The sequence below is a fragment of the Lepidochelys kempii genome, chromosome 6, assembly GCF_965140265.1.
Source record: "Lepidochelys kempii isolate rLepKem1 chromosome 6, rLepKem1.hap2, whole genome shotgun sequence".
Lineage (NCBI taxonomy): Eukaryota > Metazoa > Chordata > Testudines > Cheloniidae > Lepidochelys > Lepidochelys kempii.
This window is the reverse complement of record NC_133261.1, coordinates 35,882,915-35,905,471: the sequence shown is the minus strand read 5'-3', so window position 1 is coordinate 35,905,471 and position 22,557 is coordinate 35,882,915. Positions and strand designations below refer to the sequence as shown.

The 22,557-nt window shown below is 41.1% G+C and overlaps 1 protein-coding gene across 4 annotated transcripts in view; it reads right to left on the bottom strand.

Annotated features, from left to right (window-relative positions):
- Positions 1-22,557, bottom strand: part of SWAP70 (switching B cell complex subunit SWAP70) — a 56,496-nt gene that overhangs the window by 3,560 nt on the left and 30,379 nt on the right. For all 4 annotated transcript variants that reach the window (XM_073347550.1, XM_073347551.1, XM_073347552.1 and 1 more), the window contains 8 exons: positions 20,653-20,877; positions 16,004-16,150; positions 15,440-15,548; positions 14,371-14,552; positions 7,568-7,675; positions 5,344-5,510; positions 4,148-4,346; positions 969-1,065 (listed from right to left, as the gene is read on the bottom strand). In XM_073347550.1, coding sequence (XP_073203651.1) covers positions 969-1,065; positions 4,148-4,346; positions 5,344-5,510; positions 7,568-7,675; positions 14,371-14,552; positions 15,440-15,548; positions 16,004-16,150; positions 20,653-20,877 — 1,234 coding nt within the window. The remainder of the gene's footprint in view (positions 1-968; positions 1,066-4,147; positions 4,347-5,343; positions 5,511-7,567; positions 7,676-14,370; positions 14,553-15,439; positions 15,549-16,003; positions 16,151-20,652; positions 20,878-22,557) is intronic.

Below are 22,557 nucleotides of genomic sequence, written 5' to 3'. Positions count from 1 at the left end.
AGTGCTGGGGTTGCTCCAGGGCCCAGGATTGAGATGCCACTTTTTTCTATCCCTTGCACATGCACTGAATACACGCTCATTGGACTAGAGGTCTTAGACTGTCTTGGCTGAGCTTGTTAATGTAAACAAGGAAGTGGTTTATTCCATGTTTTTGCTATTTATTTCCTGTATTACCCACCCTAAATAACAAAACTAACTTGAGCTAGCCCTAGAAGTAACTTTTTCACACACATATATTGTAAACAGATTTTTAGGATTTTAAGAATGTGAACAAGTTTGAAAAGGCTCAACCTAAAAAAGCTCCCTAAGCATTATTTTTGTTTGTTTGTTTAATACATCACTGAGGATAGCGAAGTCTTAAGAGTTACCATAGTACTGAATGTCTAGCCTCTTAGCAAAATTAACAAGCCCTGGGCATTGTGCTTCCCCTCTCCTGGCTGACTGTTCAGGAGGTAGAAAAGCACTAAGACCCTTATTCTTTGAGTAGCTCAGGGCCCAATCCTGCTCCAACCAATGGCGTAGCTTTTGCTAGAGCAGGAATCTGATCAACTGAAATTTTGTTTTCACAAGAAAGGAGCTGGCAGGGAGATCAGATGGCTCTAAGGCTGTCAATGCTGACAGTACCCTTCTAATACTTCATATTGACACTGTTTACTTGGCTCCGCAGCAAAGAAATGGAGGATAACGTGAAACTGTGGTATAATCTTTGTTCTCAAAATCATTTAAAGATTTTGCACAATCCACTCCAATTTCTCAATGCACTATATGTTGAGTCAGAAAAACCACAGCCCCCAGATTCTGCAGGGTCCCTCTTTATTCAATGTGCTTATTTTAAAATGTGGTATTTGCAGGTGGCAGTGATACCTGATGAGCTAAAGGGAAAGGCTGCCCTGGATAAGTCAGGCAGGAGCTCCGAGTCCTTTCTTGGACACATCTGTTAATTTGTATTTTCTGTACTGATTACGCACCTGGTTCTATTAATCGAATTAATCCTTCATGATGAGCTACTTTATCTTTCCAGCTCTTGGTCTTGTTAGCTGCAAGTTCCAACTTCTTTTTGACTCCCTGAAACAAGATGCAGCACATTTAAAAATATTAAAAGGCTCTGGCCTATTCCAGATACAACACACAAAATATACAGGAAGATGAAACTCTCTTTCAAACCTCCCCTTTCAGAGACTGATTAACTCCCACAAAAGCCAGTTAAAACATCCTTTGTCGTCAGTTCAACTAGGACCACTCACTTTTTGAGAACAATTCTTTACCAGTCAACTCAATTAGTCTCAAGTCAGAGTCTTTAATGATCTCTCTCTTCCTAGCTAAAGCTAATAAACAGTACTCCATCCTCATCCTCCTTGACCTGTCAGCTGCCTTTGACACAGTCAACCAGGCTCATCTTGAAATTTTGTCCTCCTTTGGCTTCCATGACCCTGTCTTGCTTCTCCTCCCACCTCACTAATTGCTCTTTCAATTTGTCCTTTGCTTCTGGGGATCCTCCTCATCCTCTCCACAGGGTGTTGTCCTTGGTCTCCTTCTCTTCTCCCCTTACACCTTATCTCCGAGTAATCCTATCTGCAAACAAATTCAACTACCATCTCTGCGCCACAACTCACAGATCTGCCTCACTGCTCCAGACCTGTCTCCTCTCCAAACTGACTTCTCAGCCTCTCTCCCCCACATCTCCTCACGGATGTCGAGCTTGAACTGATGACTGAATATGGTTAAAACACATAGCTCTTAATATTCCCCCTCCCCAACCAAGAGCTCCTTGCCACCTCTTTTCTCTATCACTTTGGAGACAACAGCACCACCCTGCATGCCCACAGCCTGGACATTATCTTCAATTCACACCTCTGTCTAGGTCTTCACATCTGGGCTATGTCTAAATCTTGCTGATTATTTTTTCTGCTTAATATTGCTCTATTATGCCCTTTCCTATCCATCCATGCCACCACCTCATGTCTTGATTACTACCACATCCTTCTCTCTTGCCTGGACAAATGCAATCTTGCCCCACTCATATCCATTCAGAATGTTGCAGCAAAGATAATTTCCTAGCCTGTTATTCTGCCCACATCACCCTTCTCTGTGTACCTCCAGTGGCTCCCTGTTATCTATCGCACCAAACATAATCTGCTTGTCTTCACTTTCCAAGCCCTTCACAGCCTATCCCCAATTTGCTATCGAGCTGTCAGCACCGGCCTCTGGTCAGCCCATGATGCCAGCCAGCCTCCACTGCCTACATGCTGAATTTCAAACAAGCATCTTTGTACTTTCACCCACGCTACTCCTCACGCTGGAGAGGAGCTCCACATAAACACGTGCAAAGCCATCTTGTTATCCACCTTTGCATAATGCCTACAAAGAAACTTGACAATATGCCAAGACCACTGCTTAGCATGCTGACCACGTATACCTCGTTATGTCCTTGTACTCCCCCATATGTCTGTGTCTCCATTTATAATCCTTACATCTTATCCTTAGAGGGTAAGCTTTTTGGGGGGTGGAGGGGGGGTGTGGACCATTTTTTTGTTGTTTGTACAGTGTGCACAGCACAGTGAGGTCCTGGTTCATGACTAAAGCTCATAGGGATTACAGTGAAGTACATAACAAAATATTTTAGTCTAGCTTATAATGCTGTCAATTGGGGGAACAGAGTTTAGAAAGATATTCTGCACTAGCAGAGGTAGGGCTGAAGTGACACTTGCAGGGCGAACAATTTCCACGGAGCAAGAGGTTTCTGTTTGTGGGCTAAGACCATTACTGAATGGTCATGCCCCTGAGAGTCCATCGTACGCTAATCAGTAACTTCATAGAGTGACACTCTGTGAGGAGAGTGTTCGTCTTGGGCACATGCAAGGCAGTTCAAGCATCCTGGAACGTTTGTCAGGGTATTGGGGGAACATGAACAAATTGAGAGCACCAGAATGAATGGGTGAAATGGAAGCCTAAAGACCTAGCCTTCCTTCCTCTAATCTCAGCTGGCCTTTTGAATCAATGCCAGACAATTCGTAGAGGCCCAATTTGTAAAGGAAAGGTCAGACTATGTAATCAGAAATCTGAATATTTAAAGAAACCTTGTTAAATATTTAAAATATTTGCACTAATTTTAAAAAAAGTAACAAGTAGCTTAAAGTTTAGAGTTGTTAGATTTAAATCTGGTTTTGGCAGGCTGCTAGTTGGAGTAGGAATGTGGTTTTGTTTATGGATGTACATACCTGTGCATGTGTAATCAAAGATGGCTCAAGTGTTATCAGAAAATCAAGCAACTCCCAAGGCAATGTCACACTTAGCCCTAATTATGTAAGTCTAAGAGATCCTTGGAAATTATCTGTTCAAGATATTGCACTTCTTAATTTCACTTTCCTCTCGTGAGGGGGTGCACCCATTATTTCACTCAACTTCAACCCCCCAGAACAATTCGATGTTCTGTAACATTCCCAGACACAACTGGGTATGGCTGAGGTACAATCACAATAAGGGGATCAGAACCACTTCGTCTTTGCCTCTGAATGTCCCGGCTTGCATGGTTTAATGTTAATGTGTTCCTTGCAACACCATCAAGAAAGCAAGTTGGCCTGAGAATCAAGCCATTGTGTGTCACCCAACTATGCACAGAAAGGCCAGTTCTAGGGGTCAGAGGACAATCCAGTCCCTGTAATCATTACTTGTCATCCTCTGACTGCCGACGGGGCTCTCGATTAGTGCTAGCTGTGCTGGTGGTTCGTGCAATATCGACACTTAACCTGGGGAACTGGACTGAAGCTCTCGCATGAGAGGCAGGATGGTCCTTGTTAGCCTGGGAGTCAGGAGACATGGGTTCAATTCCCTGCTCTGTATGACACTGGGCCTCAGTTCCCCATCCATACAATGGGAATAAAAGCAGTTCCCTTTTTCACAGAGAGGATAAAATACATCAAAGATTATGAAGTCTAAGTTGTGAAGTGACGGGGCCATAACATGCACCATAGAGGCCACTGAAAAAAGCTGGAGATAACTTTTTGTCTTGGGCTGGATTCAAATGCATACACATGAATTAAAGAGGCACAGTATCCCATTACCAACCCCTAAATTTGTTTTAATTTGGCTCTCATTGAACACCTGGCATTAGGCAGATTAGGAACACAGGTGGCACAAAGTAATTTACCTCATACTGGTCAAGTGCCTGCTTCCTTTCTAGTTCAAGCTGTTCCAATTGTTGCATAGCGACTTGAAGAGCCTGTTCCTTTATGATCCTCTGGGTCTCTAACTCTTGCTTCTCTGCTTCTGTCATCAGAATGGTCTGCTGCTGCTGCAAGTGCCATTTTTCCAGGTCAGCTCTCTTTGCTGACTCTTCCTCCAGTAACCTAGAGAGGAGATTGTGATGACTACAGCACTGTATTTGAAAACTACGTCTAATCCATTATCTAGCACATGCATGCTAACACGCAAGGCGATCAAGCACATTACTTTCTGATGATTAACTTGGAAAGCACGGGAAAGGGAGGAGTTTTTACACACATTAGAACCCATACCAGTCACTCAAGAGCACAAACAACGCAATCACAAAAAATGCTGTTCAGGGAGTTATTTCAGCCTATAGTGTAACTACCCAACACTAAGAAACCACACGAAAAACGGGGAACATAAAGTTGTCACTAGCAGGGAGGATTGAAACCCACAGTAGAAAATGAAAGTGCAGCCATTTTCCATTATCAGTATAAAATTAATTCGGGATAAAATACAAGTTGATATGAAAATTGGATAATTATTGCTTTGTGAAAACATGTAATAGTAAAATAGTACACATGCAGGGCTCCATTTTCAGAAGTGACTTCACATTGTTGGTGCCAAAGTGGACACACACGAAAAGGGGCCTGATTGTCTGAAAGTGCAGAGCACCACACCTGAAAGTCAGGCCTCTTTACAGCGTCATGTTGGGAACCCAAAAACTGAGACAGCCAAAAGCATTAGTCACGTTTGAATGTTTAGGCCTTAAAGACAAGTGTCCAATACTCAAACATCCAGATCTGTTCTATACCCCCAATGTATCTACTACATTCAGCTTTGATATCTTAATAAATATCACAACAATTATTAATCACTACTATGTATTTGTAAATTCCTCGCGCTTATAGTATCTGAGAGAGCCCAGTGGATAGCAGCACCTCAATCCCTCACCTCACCCCTAAGCCTCCTCTCGGATATCCTAGAATCAGAGAAATGCAGGGCTGGAAGGGATCTCAGGAGGTCATCAAGTCCAGGCCCCTGCACTGAGGCAGGACAAAGTAAACCTAGACCATGCCTGTCAGGAATGGTTTTATCGATTTACTTCCACTGCTACCATAAGACTAAAAACCACACCTGGCTTGAAGTTTCCTTACGGTCTCTTCATCTTGACGTGCCTGTTTCTCATCCTCCAAGGCTTCCTGTAGCTCTTTATACATTTCTTCGAGTTCACATACTCTCTGCAAATACTGTTTAAGTTCAGACGATTTCTGAGCAACCTGCTCTTCCATTTGCTGTCTTACCTGACAACATAAAGTGAAGACACACCTTAGCTCAGTATCCCCATGACAGTAGTGGGCTTTTCTTTGCCCAGGATGGAGCCCTCAAGGATCTTCCATTTTCAGAGAAAGAACCTTTTCACTAAACTTGCCAAGTTTCCCACCTCAAGCAGGATTCTCACATGCAGCTCACTTCCCCAGCTCCTCTACTTGTACTCTTCCCAGGACGCTTACCTTCTCTACCCTCTGTGCTGTCCACACAGCAGGATGTCGTAGTTACACTTAGGCCTGGTCTACACCCAGAGTTGTAGCTTCATAACTAACGGTGTGGTTTCATATTGGCTTAGTTAAATAGCTACAACTTTGTGGGGATGCTCTTAGAGTGGTTTAAGCCTGGCTCAGGTCAGGCAAGTTATAGGCACAAGCTAAACGACTGGAACCAGTATTATACAGACAAAAGAGTCCACATACAATTTTAAACTAGTTCAACAGCAGTGTATAGACAACCCCTTAGTAAATTTCACACTGTGAAGTCCAGAGTGATAGGCAGTGAAGAGTGGTGCAGGGGCAGTTGTGGGTATGGGAGTGCATGTGGGGCTGGAAAAGCAGAGAAATCAAAGGAGCAGAGAGAAAGCCACAGCAAAGGGTGTTGGCTATGCAGAGAAAGCAGAAGAACTATGGAAATCAAGGAAAGAGACAAAGACGACAACTGCCTGCCACTCCTCCAGCCATGCCAGACTAATGGGAATGCTCCACACCCCCTCTCCTTCAGATCTCTCAATCCCTCTTTTAACACATGGCCAGAGCACGGAACCAAGCACAATTGACAGAACTGCTGCACAGCTGTTCCTCTGCTGGGCTCCCCATTCTCACCATGTGTCATGCAGAGCTGGAAGCTATGGTCATTGGACAGTCTGGGAAGAAGAAAGTACTAGTTGTAGAAGGCTGTCTCACCCCTTTAGCAAGGTGAAAGGCTGAGGGAAGAGAGCAATGAAGGTAAAGCAGGAGACAAACATCTAAGTTTCCCTCCAGTCACTGTTTGAAACTTAGCTACTATGTCTTACTCTTGGCACCAAGCCATGACCCTGAACCTCATTGTTGAAGACCAGGTAGGACATGCTTCAATGCTCATTACAGTCATTCCTTAACCAGCTAAGGGGGCTTGCTTTTGACTACCATAAAGGCATTTCCTCTCCTGCAGCTATTAAGCATGCTGCTTCCACAGCTATCTCAAGCCTCTGTTGCTCCAGCAAACAAGGTCATTTTCCAGAACGGAGCCCACCCCCTCCCACGTGCACGGCCATCCCATCACTGGATTAGCACAATAGCTTTATGCCCCAAGACTTTATGCAAAGAAGCATCTGAGTGACAATCAACACTTGTCCTTTATTTTCAGTGGATAACTTTAGTAATATAACCTTTTATTCAAGACAAAGCCCCTGATGAAAAATTATGATAAAATTCATCCTGGGATCTGATTTACTAACTGCGAGCCAGCATTACAAGGCTGTGATGTAAGACATGTTGCTTCTAAAGTTTAATAGGTAGATATGTGCTATGTAATAATTAGGGCTTTAGGGATAGCAGATGTATTTTAAGGAAAGCAGCATGGAATTAGGAAAGCTGGGTTCTGTATTAACTTTGCCACGGATTCATTTTTGTGACCTTTAACAAGGAACCTCTGTCAGCCATGGGTTCCTCATCTAAACTTTTGAGAGCTACAGCTAAAACTACAATATAAGTGCTAAGCACTATTATCTTTATAATCACAAAGCTCTTAAAATTCTATTTTAATAAAATTATTTAGAATTAAGAATAGATTTGACTGTTTAAAGCACAAAGAAACACACTTTTCACTCAACTACTACAATTCATGTTGTCCCAGAATTGTACAAACATCATCAATCTGTAGATGATTATTCAAAATGAATGCACCACAAATCAGGATACAGTATATCTACTCTGGTATGCCACCATTTAAAACATGTTTGGAATCCATTCAGCAAAAGCCTATGATTGTCATGGTGGAAACACAGCTCACTGAGGAAATTCAAAATGTTTTTGACTATCCCAACACTCACCATTTTCTCTCTCGCTAGCTCCAGACTGAATCGGTCTTGCAGTTCCATTTGAGTCTGAAGACGTTTCTTCTCTTCTACTGCAGCTCGAGCAGCTGCTTCTTCCAGTTGCTGTACAAAGAAAAACACCATGTAAAAGAGTGTAAGAGACAGTTATCTCACACCTGCATGGATTACATGCTAACCACAGGCTGACCAGAAGTGGTTCACTGACCTTCAGTCAGTCTGTTTACCTGGTACCATCCATGAAACCTCCTCCCATCCAATCTCACGTACTAGATGGAAACAACGTTCTCAGCTCCCATTCATACAAATGGGCATCTCACTCAAAAAACTGTGGGTGGCACTACAGTTAGTCGGGAATTTTTTCAAATTAATTTTTTTGTAAATGCCAGTTCATCAGCACAAAAACTGTTTGCACGAAAAGGTGAGTTTTCAGAATTGTCCAAATGCCTCGTTTCAAAACAAAAAAGTTGTTTTTCACTTCAAAATGGCTTCCTGTTTTTAAATTTAATTTATAGTTTAAAAAAATTTAGATAAAAACTGAAATGAATTATTTCTATTAACCCAATCCAAAAATGTTGCCAGTTTTTGGTTCATAAAAATTTACGATTTTTTGGTCCTAAAATGAATTCTTGAAAATTCTCACCAGGTGGGAAACCCATTTCCTACCTAGCTCTGGGCAAACCTATGCAGATTCCTGCAATAGCGACTGCACGTATGGGGACTGAACAATAGCCAGCAGTGAGTGAGTGGACAACAGGAGTACAACACGCTTCTTGTGATTTTACAGATATTACAGGGGTGTCTGTTTTATAATCAATTTTCCAATAATTAACAACTGACTGAGAAGCAGAGAGTTATCTCTGGGCCCATATGCATTCCCCAAAATACCACCCTGATCTAAAATTCTACATAATTGAATGAATTTGCCCTGCAATTTGACCTGTGGGACCAAAAGTCAGTGACAACAGAGCAAATGAGAGGGAAAATCCAAAAATCTAGATTTCAGAGTTGAGTGAATGATGAGGTCACGAGGTTGGCAGGACAGTTCCTCCTGGCTGCTGCTAATACCCAGGCATAGAGGAAGAGGACAGGAGGTCACAGGCTTTGTGCAGGGTGGGAAGCCTCTGACTCACCCCTCTGCACACTTGGCTGCAGTGGATGCTTTGAGGGAGGAGCTCTAAGGGCCTGAGGATTTCCACACAGCACCTGACAAAGCCAAAGTTGTCTCAGAGGATAAGAAAATGATTTTTTTCTATGAGATAATTAAACATAATGGAGTATAGCAGCAAAAAAATGAAAATGATCTATGCAATTTGACTGTGTCCCATTAACATCCACATGATTACCCACAAGGTTATATCATACAGGGTTGATAAGAATGGAGCCAATAACCATCACTTGAAATTATAAAGGAAAAGATAATAGTGGGACATGGTCAGAGCAAAGGACAGAGACAAAAGGCACTAGAATCGAGTGCCAAGTCTGACCCTAGCACCCTCTACAGCCTTTGGCAAGTCTCTTCACCTCTCTGCATCTCTGTTCCACAAATGTGGATGATAATCTCTGATCTCGTCACAAAGTTTGTGCATGGATTAGTATTTGTAAAATGCTCGGACAGTGCTGTACAAGCAATAGTCAGGAATTTCACACCACTTCTTTTAAAAGCAAAAATAATTCCTTCAAATAAGCTAATTCACACATTACCCCTCTTTTGGAAACCCATCTGTATCTTGAGATACTAACATCTTATCAAAGAAAGAATATTTTATTGACATTTTAGGCTGGGATACTCAAATGTGCCGAAGGGGATTAGGGCCCCATCACCTTTCAGTGGGAGATGGACACCTACCTCTTCTACTGTCTTTTGAAAATCCCAAATTTGAACTGCTACTCTACTTCCTCTTTCTCCCCTGCAGCTTCACTAACTCAACACCTGCTCTGTTAAAGCTGCCAAGACACGCATTTTAAATAGCTTTCATTTCTTTGCAAGCCAGCAACAAACACAAGTAACTGACAAAAACTATCAGGCTGACCAGCACTGAAGCAATAAGAGGGAAAAAAAGAATAACTTTGGTATTAAATAGTACAAGAGAAGTTTGGTGTTAGGTTTAGTTCCCAAATGTAGGTGTTTTACAACAGTGTCTTTGAAAGTGTTCTGGAGGAATGGGAGCAACATCTTAAAAACATCCAAATCTGATATGCTAATTTAAGGGCACTTTACGTGTTCACTCCACCCCCCACCCCCTTTTTAAGATAAATGAACACAAAGGAGCACCAATATGAATGTAGGGGCCAAATACAAATCAGATTTATAAAAACTGGAATCTAAGATCAGAATTTTTCAAGTGTCTGCACCAGCTAAACCCTGCATCCATATGGATCCCTGTAGACATCTGGGGGCCCCAGATGGACAAGCTCCACCACGCCAAGTCACTTGAAAGATCGGATCCTATTCTTGCTGCTATTTATTTAGGATAGATACTTTTTCATTGAGCTTTCTGTCCCTCGTGTCCAAGAACACCCCCGCACCAGACACTGCCTTCAAACAGGAAATATATGTACAATTATTCAGGTCTGGGGAAGTTATAGAAGGGCATTAGATATCAGAAAAGTTACTGAAGTAAACAAAGTATGGTGGGCGCTGTGTGAAACTTACGCCATGTGACCCAGACCACATGCTGGCCTTCTGCATCACATAAGTCCCACTTATGACCACAAAACACAGACTTAAGCAAGTTCATAGGCCTTGTGCTTGGCCTCATTATGGGGGTAAAGTTCATCCTTTAATTAGATTAAGGGGAATCTCAAAATTCCATAAGAAAATGTTATTTTAGACAAATGTCAACAACTCACCCCCACTTCTAAAGATTTAGTGGCGCACAGGCCATTCTCAAAGTGCACTTTAGCTCTCCTTGAACTCATGCTGGCTCACAGCCTGATGCAAACTGAGCTCCAAGTTTTCCAGCACAATTCAGTTTCCTGGAATGTTTACGTAGCTTTTTCCATTAAAAGAATTTCCTAACTAATCAAAAGCTGCTAATTCTTCTACCCCAAATACACAACATTTTCATTTGGTGGAAATGCAGGAGTTCATGTCTTAGCCTAACTTGTTCTCTTTTCACCCTCTAAGATGAAGGAGTCATCCAGACCTATTTGAAAGGAGCTTCTTGCCTCAACACTCTTGCCAGCTGCCATCTCTGCTGCAAGATTCACAGAAATCAGTTACAATTCAGTAAACACACAGCTTCTGTGAGAACAATCCCATGTTTCTTCCTCTTGCGCACCTGCTCCTCAAGTTATAGCAAACAGAAATCAACGCCCAGGATTTTTGCTGCCTGGTAAGTTACACAAATGATAGCAGTAGGGAGTACTAGATATGAGCTAAGGCAGGCATTGCATTTTGGCACATTATCCATGTTTAAAATTATGCAAAAAGAACGAGGCGTACTTGTGGCACCTTAGAGACTAACAAATTTATTTGGGCATAAGCTTTCATGGGCTAAAACCCATTTCATCAGATGCATGGAGTGGAAAATACAGTAGGAAAATATATATAGAGAGAGAACATGAAAAGATGGAGGTTGCCATAGCAACTCCAACCAGACAAATCAATTAAGTTGGGCTATTATCAGCAGAAGAAAAAAACCTTTTGTTGTGATAATCAGGATGGCCCATTTCAAACAGCTGACAAGAAGGTATGAGTAACTCACTACAAAAGTTTTTTTTCTCCTGCTGATAACAGCCCACCTTAATTGATTTGTCTCATTAGAGTTGGTATGGCAACCCCCATCTTTTTATGTTCTCTATGTGTTTATATATATCTTCCTACTGTATTTTCCACTCCAAGCATCTGATGAAGTGGGTTTTAGCCCACGAAAGCTTATGCCCAAATATATTTGTTAGTCTCTAGGGTGCCACAAGTACTCCTTGTTCTTTTTGCTAATACAGACTAACATGGCTACCACTCTGAAACCTTTAAAATTATGGGGTAAGAATCAAATCAGAACAAGACCTTCTATTACCAGATTCAGAGCAAGGCCAGGAAACTAATACTCCATATCCCAGTATTACCAAACCGATGTGTTCAAAAATCAAGAATCAGGCTCACAAGAATTACAAGATTCTAAAAGTAATACATTTGGGTTCTTTTCATTTGCCTTCTAGTTTCTGTGCCTATAGCATGCACTCAGATCACATTTTTAAGCTTCTCTCCACAACCATGAGAGATGAAAATTCACCTTTTAAATGAAAGCTGAGATTCTAAAATATTCACATGATTCCAGGAGCTGAGACTTTAAAAGCTCCAAATATGAGACTTATGATAAAGTCACAAGAATTGACAACAATGATATTCTACTAACACAGACAAGCTTAACTTTAAAACACAATACTTAATGGGACTACTCACATGTTTAAAGTTAAACTTATCTATGTATTTGCAGGATCAGGGCCTCAGATTGCATACATGTAATGGATTCAAAGTCTGGGTGACTCTCTGCACTCTACGTCTAGTCACTCTAGTTTACTTTATAATTGGATCTGATCTTGCTCTAAGAGCTTAAGAATAAGTAATAAATCAGATATTTTCTATTTATGAAGGTGCATGAGAAATGAGGCAAACGTGCTCTAACTGGAAACACAAAACCAACTGAAATGTAGGACAAGGTTACGAGCAGACCAGTTCTGCTTTTCATGTTACATGGCTAAAGAATGTAATTTTAATAGCTTGCAACCACAGTGGGGCAAGGACCAAGTCTCCTTCCACACGTTGTATGGCATGGAACATACTGGCAGTACACAAATTACTGACAAATAATAAAAAAAAAATAAAAAGTATATGTAGTTGGAGATAGTATGAGCCGGGGGAGGGGAGGAGTTAATAGGAGCATGAAGTGGAAAATGGAAGAACAACATAGCAGGAGGGAGAAAAGCACAGAACAGAAGATGGAGAGCCAAGAGTGTTTTGAATGGCTTAACTACTCATGAGTTGTGAATCCACAAGTGAGTTCATTTGATATATACAGGTCTTCCCAAAGGAGTGCCAATAAAACTATTATACCACACCCCACATTCCCTCCATGCTACACATCTTCTAGAAAACTACTTTAGACATATTTTGATTTTTTTAATCAGTACTATTTTTTAATCTCTGCCTGTGAAAGCCAGCTCTCAGAGGGAGAGAGGTTATGGCTAACATGTTTTTGAAACTTCTGAAAATGGCCTAAAGTGAAGTTTATGTATCATCATGAATTTAAGGTCTGTTGTCTCTGAATTGACCAGGGCTAGAGGAAAGTCCTGTGTCCCATTAAGAAGATGGGAATCTCCCCTTTCTATTGGTATAAGACCCTTTTTCAGCACTGATAGATCATGAGATAATCAGATTGTAGGCCTATCACTAGTCCTGAAATGGCCAGTGTAGTTTTGGGACAGAAATGCCTTCTTTTCTGAGGAAATGTAGAACATATTTCCCTGGCTTATTTAATTTTTTTAAACGGAAAAGGCAGCTGTCTCATTTTACAGCACAGGGTTTGGGATGTAAGGAAGTGATGCTGGATCCTGACAGGAAGCACTCTCGGTAACAGCTGAGATGTGGTATGGCAAGTGCTGGGGTTGAAATCCAAGAATAACTCATGATATTTAAGGGAAAGTTCACTAGGTTTGTAAGTTTTGTCCAAGAACATTTAAATTACAAAACATTTTCTACAATGAAAACAGCGAGAGCTTTTGATACATGAATCTTAAATTAGGTAGAATGGATCTTTTAACTTTCACCAAGCCTCATGGGGAGCAATCACACAGATGTGGGCAACTCTGTTATCTGCAGTGATCAGCAAGTTAATAGCAAATAGTAATAGCAAATACATAATGCTCCTCAGTGCTGTTCATAGAACCTTCTGCCAACCTTCCTTAATCCAAGTTTTACACATCTTTAGAGCTTTTCAGATACATGGATTTCTAAAGCTTTCTCCCAATATTCACACTCGAGCTGTCTGAACATGTTGCTCTGCAAAGTCGATGCAAATTTTATGAGAAAACATGCGTTTGAGCAAAGTACATGTGGTCAATACCTTTATCTGAGCTGTGAATCTGCCCAAAACTGCTTCAATCGGATTACAAACACACACAAGGATTCTGCAGCATATTTCAATATGTCTCTGGAAACTGAACTTTACACATACTGTTGGAAGTGTGCTGGGGCAGGATTTTTTCCTCTTTCTCAGTCCCTGCTACCCCACACCTATGCAACTTTAGCAATCCATTAAAACTAAGAAAACCCTAATGGAAACTCTGTTAAACTCCACCCTGCTCCTTTAGTTAATTAATTAAAGGGGCTAGATGCCCAGGCCATGGTGCAGCCCCTCTGAGATGCATCCATAGCACAAAGTGCTGTAAAGCTACCCTATGTGGACAGCTGGTGATTTCCCTTGCTCTACGCCTCTCTCTCCCTGACGTAGGGGGCACACCCAGAGCACTTTCTGTTCCTCCAGCAAAATGGCCTCTAGAGAGCTGTTGCAGACAGCACTAACTTAACTGGGGTCTAGCTCATTTGCCAGTAACTCCAGGTTGAAACAGCTGCATGCCTGCCTCCTTTCCCATCCCTTCTGCCCACCCAGGGTCCTGCGCTAAGCATAGCTCAACCTGACTCAGGGTGTCCTGACCCTGCACAAAAAGCACACATGTGTGTAAAACAGACTAATATTTCAAGAAACTCAATCTCAATCAAATTGAAACTTCTCTAGGCAAAATTCTGGTCTGATCAGTGCAATGTGAAAGCTTGAAGGCTAACAACATGCCCCCACCTTTCTCACTGTCTCCAATTCCTCCTGCTTGTTCTCATTGGCTATTTGGAGTTCTTTCATCTGCCGCTCCAATTCCTCTTCCTCAGCTTGCCGTTTCTGGCGTAATTCTTTCCGTTTCTGGCGCGCTTCTTTGTGAGGTGGAGGGCTGCCAACCCTCAGGAGGCTTACAGTGGTCTGAATGGCTGTAAAGGAGTCCATGTGATTGAAAGGAAAAGCAACAATAAAAGAGAACTTCAGTTAGGAGAAATGCTAAGACTCTCTGGATAGCCCGGGTGGGTGAGAAACAGCTACTCTGTTATCACACACAACTCTCTCTCGTCATCCCCACTCTCTCTTATTAAGTTAACTAATAACATGAAAAAAGAAAGCGTGCTGGCTTTCTACACATTGCAATATCATCTGTATCCCAAAGAGAGGAATGTCCAGTAGTTCCAATAATACCCTAACCGATTATTCCATACCCAGTGTCAATTTCTGGTGGTGCATTGGCAAGATTAAGATGGTGGGAATGTAAATTATTGTAAGAGAGAAAGCCTTAGGAAACGACAACCAATTGCAAATTTCTCTCCACATCCCTAGACAATTTTCTCAGTGTTTCTAATCCAGATAAGAATCCCTCTGTTTCTCAGGGGTACGTTGACTGATAGAACGTCAAAAATAGTTCCCTCACATTTCATTTTCTAGGGCCAGCATTTTATCTGGGCTGCACAAATAAAAATCATCTTTCATTGTGTGTTAGCCATCCCACAACATGCAGCAAATCAGTTACTGAAAGTGAACTGCTGGTAGGATCAAATTTATGAAAGCACTTCGGCACAGATTTTCAAACGGGACTAGTGATTTTGGGTGCCTCAATTTGACACCTTGAAGAGGCCCATTTTTCAGCATTTTGGTGCTTCGCTGGTTCTGAAAATCAGGCCCCTTTGAGATGTCTCAATTTGGGAACTCAAAGGGGAACCACCCCCAAATCATTAGTCACTTGTGAAAATCTTGTTCTTAAGCACATGCTTAAGTGCTTTGTGGAAGCAGGACCTTAACTCTCACATCACTAAGATTTAAGAGACCTTACCTTGAATCCACTCCTGCTTCTTCTTTTTATCAGAGGCACTAATCTCAAAGCTTTTATCTAAGCATTTGATAAGAAAAAGGCATTTCTTCCCATCTTTGTCAGGCAAGGACTGGAAAGGAAAACAAAGTATTAGTTTCCAGTTAACCTAAATACCACACTGCAGTATCGCATCCCACCTATGCACCAGTCAGTCACATGTACAGGCTATGAAGGCCTACAACAGTAAAATATTTAATTTTAATATTTTATAGTTTGGGATATAAATGCCATTTTACATCAAGGTGCAAAACTGCTGTTCATGGAAAACTGAAACATTATAAAATTGTTAAGCTTTTACTGTTACTGCTTTCCACTCATGAACTTATTTGTACAAATTCCAGTAGTTTCATTAAATGATCTTCATGAAAATAAAACCAAGAGAGACAGCCCAACAGAGTGATCTACTGATGCAAAAAGGAAAAAAACAGAACAAATATCCCACCATCACTGAATAGACACTGGGAGTCCACCACAAAAGATTATTTTAAAATTTCTATATTTAGAGGGAGTTGAATTTATTTTTACCTCTACAAAACAGTTTTCATCCAACACGATGTCTCCTTTTTTGTCTTTTAAATCTTCACTCGCGTAATATGAAATAATATTTGGTTTTAGCACAAACCAACGTTCTGTCCAATTTTTCCTTCTGTGACCTTTTTTCAACATATAACCCTGTAAAAAGGAATGACCCATTGAATTGTGTCCCCTCGATTGTACTGCTCTGCCTTTTACTTGTGTGCCCTAAGGTTATGGTCCAAGACCAATGAAGTAGACCAGGCCCTAAACGTTGATTCTTACACATTTCCGTTCCTCATAACTCCCAATTCCATCACCTGTTGCTTAGTTCATGAAAGTAATTTGTGATTCCTTTATCCCCGATTTGCAAATGGTAAAACCATCTTTAAAATAACGGAAATAATACTGCAATCTCTCCGGATTCTATTTGACAACATTTTACCACCACTCTTCCTTTTTTATTATTATTAATTATTATTGTTACTAGTGCTAGCACACAACTCTGCTGGACACGTCATACATGATGTCTAATGACAGAGATTTTATTAATTTAATCACATTGTGAAATGTTAACATCAAAAGATCTCCCCAGTGGTATATGTAGGGCCTGGAGCTAGATAGATATTCTAGCTAGATATTCCATCCCCTACTGTACACGTAACCCTGGGGATAAGAAAACTTCCACCTCCTGGAAGTGGTTCTTCCTGTCTCCTAAAATACCTTCTGCTGCCTTGCTCATCTAGCTGCACCCAAAAAAAGACCAAAGCCTTTTTTAAAGGACTGATCCCAATGAGAGTGTGATAGAAACTTCAATTAGTGGGGCTGAGAAAGGGAGAATGAAAACTATACTTCTGGCTAGTATACTATATTTGGGGAGCATAGGGCAAAATCCTGACCCCACTGAAGTCAATAGTTGTTTTCCCATTGATTTTGCTGGGGCCAGGATTTCACCCATACTATTTTAGTTTTCCTTACATTTTACTCAATCCACTTTAAAAAAAAAGAAAAAAACATTGGGTCTCCAAGGGCTTGTTTCTATGAACAGTTCACTCACAGCAAGCTGGGTGTAAATCCAGCCTGCTCTAGCCTGCCATGCACTAACTGGCTGGGTGGACAGTGCACTTTGATCTACTATAGTTTGTCACCACATAGATCAACGCCCATAATGACACTTTTAGCACCTGGTAGCAGTTCCGCCTGGCCAGTTAGTGGGCAGGCGAGATTTACACCGTAGCTTGCTGTGCACTAATATCCATACAGACATGCCCTAATACCCAACCTTAATTATCATCATCAAGATTTCAAGCGCCTCTTTCCTTCCTTTTACAATCCACGCTTTTTACAATCCACACACAGCAGGTGGACTCCATAAAGAGCAATGAGTCTGATCGATTTGTCCTCAGCTGACCTGGAAGTGGAACTATTAGTGGGATCTTAGACCTAATTATTTAAATTTACTGCAGACCGAACGTCATGTAGGCCAGCAGTAAGGAAGTACTATTTGCGATATAATATTGGAATTTTTTACATATTTTTTCCCTTTTAGATAGCTAGTTAACTTTCTTTGGAAATGTATTTATATCCTTTGTCTCTTGGTGAGGAGGAGGAAGAACCAGGGGATGTGGCAGTCATTCTTTGCTTAAACTGTGTTCAGTTTATGTGGAAAATAAATAAAATTGATCGAATCAAAGAAATACCACATTTCTCTTTGCTTTGAAGCAGAATGAGATGGGGATCACTTCCCTTTTCTTTTCTGTGCGGGAAGGAGGTCTAGAAGTACCCGATCCAAAACAGAGCTTGTATTTCACACAGAGGAAATATTAAAATGTCAAAGATGTAAAACTACAGTTGTTCTAGCTACATATCTGTGATGGTGGAGTCCAATAGACTGGCCCCAGGATCCTAAGCATCTACATTTCACCTCCACACAGAAAGGACTCACCATAGCTGCCTTTCACCCAAGCCTTATTCTGGGCCATCACTTCCCTCTCTTATCAGTTCCAAATGTACCCAAGTATAGGGTGAGTGAAGAACTTAGTGTAGCCTTCCCCAAAGCTCTAATAATGCGATTAACACACCAGGTACAAATACTGCTGTTAGCAAATGGGAAAGACCAGTTCAAGCTCCCTATTGCCCAAGAACATCATAAACATGAGGCAACAGCCATGAGATAGTTACACAGCTACATGGTGAATTCTTCCCAGGTTATGGGGAGAATTCCATCCCTCTCAATTTTCTATTGGTCCTCCATATAAACCCTATTTACTCCTGCACAAGGGAGGAGAATTTGGCTCCAAGCAAAGTGGTGTGCCCCCATTCATCTCAATTAGCTGTTAACACTGAAATCTAATGATGAAAACATAATTAGATATATTAACCTATATTAACAATAATTTTAACAGAAGCACCCACCTACTGTGTTTTATCCAGTGTGGTTACAGCTCCACAGGAAAGAGGATGCATGTTGAAAGATGTAAATGATTGAATGTTCTATCAGACATTTGAATTTATTGGCTAGTCAATTTTTTTTTAAAAAAAAACTAATTTAAAAAGTTATTTTGGGTACTACAGCTTCCCCCATTTCCCCTGCTAATTTCTGTAATCTCATTTTCCCAACTCTTATGTGCTTTGGGGTTTGTTTGGTTTTTTTGTCCTGTTGCCATCCTGTCAAGCAGGAGCCATTCAGCAGTGGGGTGGCTTCCCCCATAGCAAGGGGCTCTTCCTCCTTTCCCTCAGAATCCTGGCTGAGGGTCTCTGCTCTGCCCTGCCAGGACTGCAGCCTCCCCTGCACCTTGTGACAGTAGAGATCAGGTATCACCTGCCCCAGAGCCAGGCAGGGAGCCCTCTGCATCTCGGCTGTAGTGGCCCCACTCACGCACTCACCAGCCAGGAGTGTGTGGGCAGTAATTGTTCAGCAGCAGGAGCGCCTCCCCTTCAGTTGGGGATTCATCTTCCTCTCTGCCCTGGCAGGGGGGATCTGTGCTCTAGTGGGCCAGGACCACAGCCTTCCACCCAGGCGTCTTGGGCCGCTTGGAGCACTCTGCAGTTCTGCTGTCCTCAGTGCCCCAACCTTAACCCCAGCCCTACGCCACCCTTACTTTCCCACAACTGTAAAAATAAAAAGTTAATATTTGCACACACAAAAATAAAAATAAAAATCAATATTGTCAAATTTGCAACAACAAAAAATTTAATTCCATCAATACTACAATACGTCTGAATTGAAGTGTGAACTCCATTTTCCAAAAGACTGGTGACTGTCCAGAAGGGGAGGAGATTAGGTTATAACAAAACTTTTTTTAAAAGTCTTTTTAGAAGCAGGGAGACAACCCCGAACAAAGTCACAGTCACCAAGAGAGGAGACAGTCAAGACACTGCAGCAATGAGAGGCAGCACAGCATCAGATAGAAAGCATTTGAAACATCTAAAGAAATCGGAGATTTCCTTTCAAATCTCAAGTGGATGGACTGAGCTGACGCCAATTATTATGTTCAATGGTATTAACAGAATGACTTAAAGTTTTGTCCTCAACAGTTCATCCCACCAACGAACAATAAGGAGTTAATAAAAACAGATGCTTTGCATTGTTCTTTGGCTATTTTGAAAGAACTTCCTGTTCCAAGATTTTCTGATAACTTCTTCTGAATGGATTTGGAAGGGCTGCCAAAAAAAGGCCTTTGCTTGCTTTCTTCGTAAGGAGAAACAATCAAAGACCACTAACAGTTCCCCATAAAGTACGTATGAGTGTGAATTAGAACCCTAGGTAAATGCAGTTTGCCTGAATAAAAACACTTCACTGGGGTTTTAAGGATTTATTTTTCCTATTAAAAATATACAGTCCTTTAAAGCCATTCTGGGACTTTCTGAAACATCTAGAACAACTGAGGAGTCCCCTGACCAAATGGTAATCAATCCCTCTACAGGAACTCCAAATGAGCAGAAGGTTGACAGAAATATTCTATGAATTTTAAGACAGAGCCATTACTTTTTAGCTTTGACTTCAGCTTAGTAAATCACTAATGCTCCATATTCTATTATGCAGAGTTAAATAGCATTTTCTACACAATTTATAGGCTGTTTTAACTGCATCAGTTTAGGAACAGATACAGTTAAATCGGTGCATCGCCCTTGTGTGGGCACAGTTATACTGATACATACCTATCAGAGCTTTTTTCTGTAAATTAACTGCAAATTTCAATATATTAATACTTATATTTAATATATTAATATTTTAACATATTAAAGACTTACCATAAATTTAGGAATTAATAAATACAATTTTGCAGCTATTCTATTAGCTAATGAATTACTGGTATAAAGAGAGGTCATATTTTAAGTCAGAAACACAAGGGCCACTTTTCCTTCAGGTCCTAAGTATAACTCACCAAGGACAAGTATCTCCTTTGCAGTACTAGAAGGGGTTAAAGAGATCTTTTTTACATAGCATAGCTTCCGTTTTACAAAATATATTCTTTTAAAACTAAACTCCTAACAGAAACCAACTCTCAGAGTGCTAAGTAGACGCCCTCGAGCTTGTTCGCTGCCATCAGCTAAAGAAACTGTTATTCATGGCAGCAGAATTCATGGGCAAATGATCTCATTATCCAATAACTCATACATCCTACTATTTTCAAACATTCACTCCATGCAATTCTTACCTGTTTCAGTACATCTAATATGAGCTCATTAAAGACCTCATTAACTGCCATTGATACCGTCTGTCGGTCCATCCCTTTGCTAAACTGTCCACTTCCAATAAGCTCAATCAATTCCCATGCAGAAAGACCTTGATTGGCACCAAGGCTGTTCTTATTATGTTCAAACTGTTCTTGATGCGAGCCTGCACCCATTGCTTCAGTGAGTTTTTTAAGTAAGTATTCAATCTGTACAGAAATAGAAGCAAAAATTATATCATTTTTAACGAAGAATTTACTCAAATGCTTCAGAGCTCTAGGCCAAAATTTGTGTGCCTAAAGTTAGACTCTTAAATCCACATTTAGGCACCTAAAGATAAATGGCTTCATTTTCAAAGATTCCACGCTCCCACAGTTCTTATTTGCTTCAACAGGGTTTGTGTGTGCTCATCACCCCCAGAAAATCTGACTACTCATATTTAGAAGCCTAAATATGGATTTAGACTTCTAACTTCAGACACTCAGTTTTGGGATTTCTGCCCACGAATGATACACATGGAAGTTATTCTTTAATAGCATCAAGATTATGCAGAATTAAATGTGAGAAAGAGGAAAGCTTCAAAAGCATTACAATTTTATAAAAGTAAACCAATAAAATATACCAGGAAAATTAAAGGAAATAGCTTGGATAAGGAAAGACATTAGCAATAGTCACATGCTAGTCACATGTCTGAGCCCTGACACCTCCCCCTCAAATCTGATATTATGATATCAGGACGGGCATAAAAAAAATGAAGGTGAAGATGAAAAAGTATTCATTCCTAAAACAAATTCTCCTTTTCCTAATACTTTCCATATCATGTATCAGACAACTATAACAACACTTCTACTGAGGTTAGTCAAGACTTAAACCTTGCTATCTATCTTATACCACTAATTGTACTTAGTTAAAACTGAATCCATCCAGTAATTAAAAAACCCTACAAATCTTTAACCAATGCCAGTTTGTGAGTTCCTACTTCCACAATCATATCTATACAATAAAAATCTCTGTTGGTGTCAGTTTCCTATGTCTGAAGATACACAACACTTTGATGTGATATAATTAGACTTCAAGGACGGTTTGGTCTAGTCCTGAAGACAGGCCAGGTTTGCCCAAGACAGCAGAGAAAGGCATAAAGGGAACAATGGTTTACTGTGTTTTTCCACCAACTTCATGGCAAGGCCACTATGTGCCATAGCCTTCCTGGCCCCCTAGTTGACTGGGGCAATGAAGCCAGAAAAAGCAAGGCATTTCCCTGACAGCCAAAGTAAACCTGGGTAAAGGGAGCAAAGCCACAGTGATACACCATGGCCTGCCAGCCCCACCAAGAAGTTCTTATGGAGACAAGGGGCAAATCAGCCTCTAAAATAGCTGACCCATCTTTCCAGTGACTATAAAAGCGAGCATATGAATCCTGCCTCTGGCCTCCATCCTAAGTCAGATGTTGCGCCAGCTCTCCCATGCCAAGGGCTCTTAGAAGTGGTTCCTCTTAATTACTGAATTTCTTTGTGTGCAGAGCTGATGCTGCTGAAAGGGCACGTGATGGTCACAAGCTACAACAATGGCTTAGGGGTGGACACCATCGGACTGAGTCTTTCAAGGTACCTTTCAGATCCCCCTTTCAGTACACGCAGGATTACCTATTTTTTAGGCCTACTCTCCCTGGTAGACAGTCCTGCTGGAGGGTTGGAACAATTGTGTAAAGTAGACCAATTGTAGGTACAATTTTCAAAACGTGACTTAGAACATCTCATGTTCAAAAGCGACAGGGTCCTCAGTGCCTCAAATGAAAGTCAATGGGACATAGGCTTCTAAGTCATTTGGACACTTGTGAAAATCTCCCCCCTCCATGTCATTGATGCTGTGCAACCTCCCTTACCCTAGTG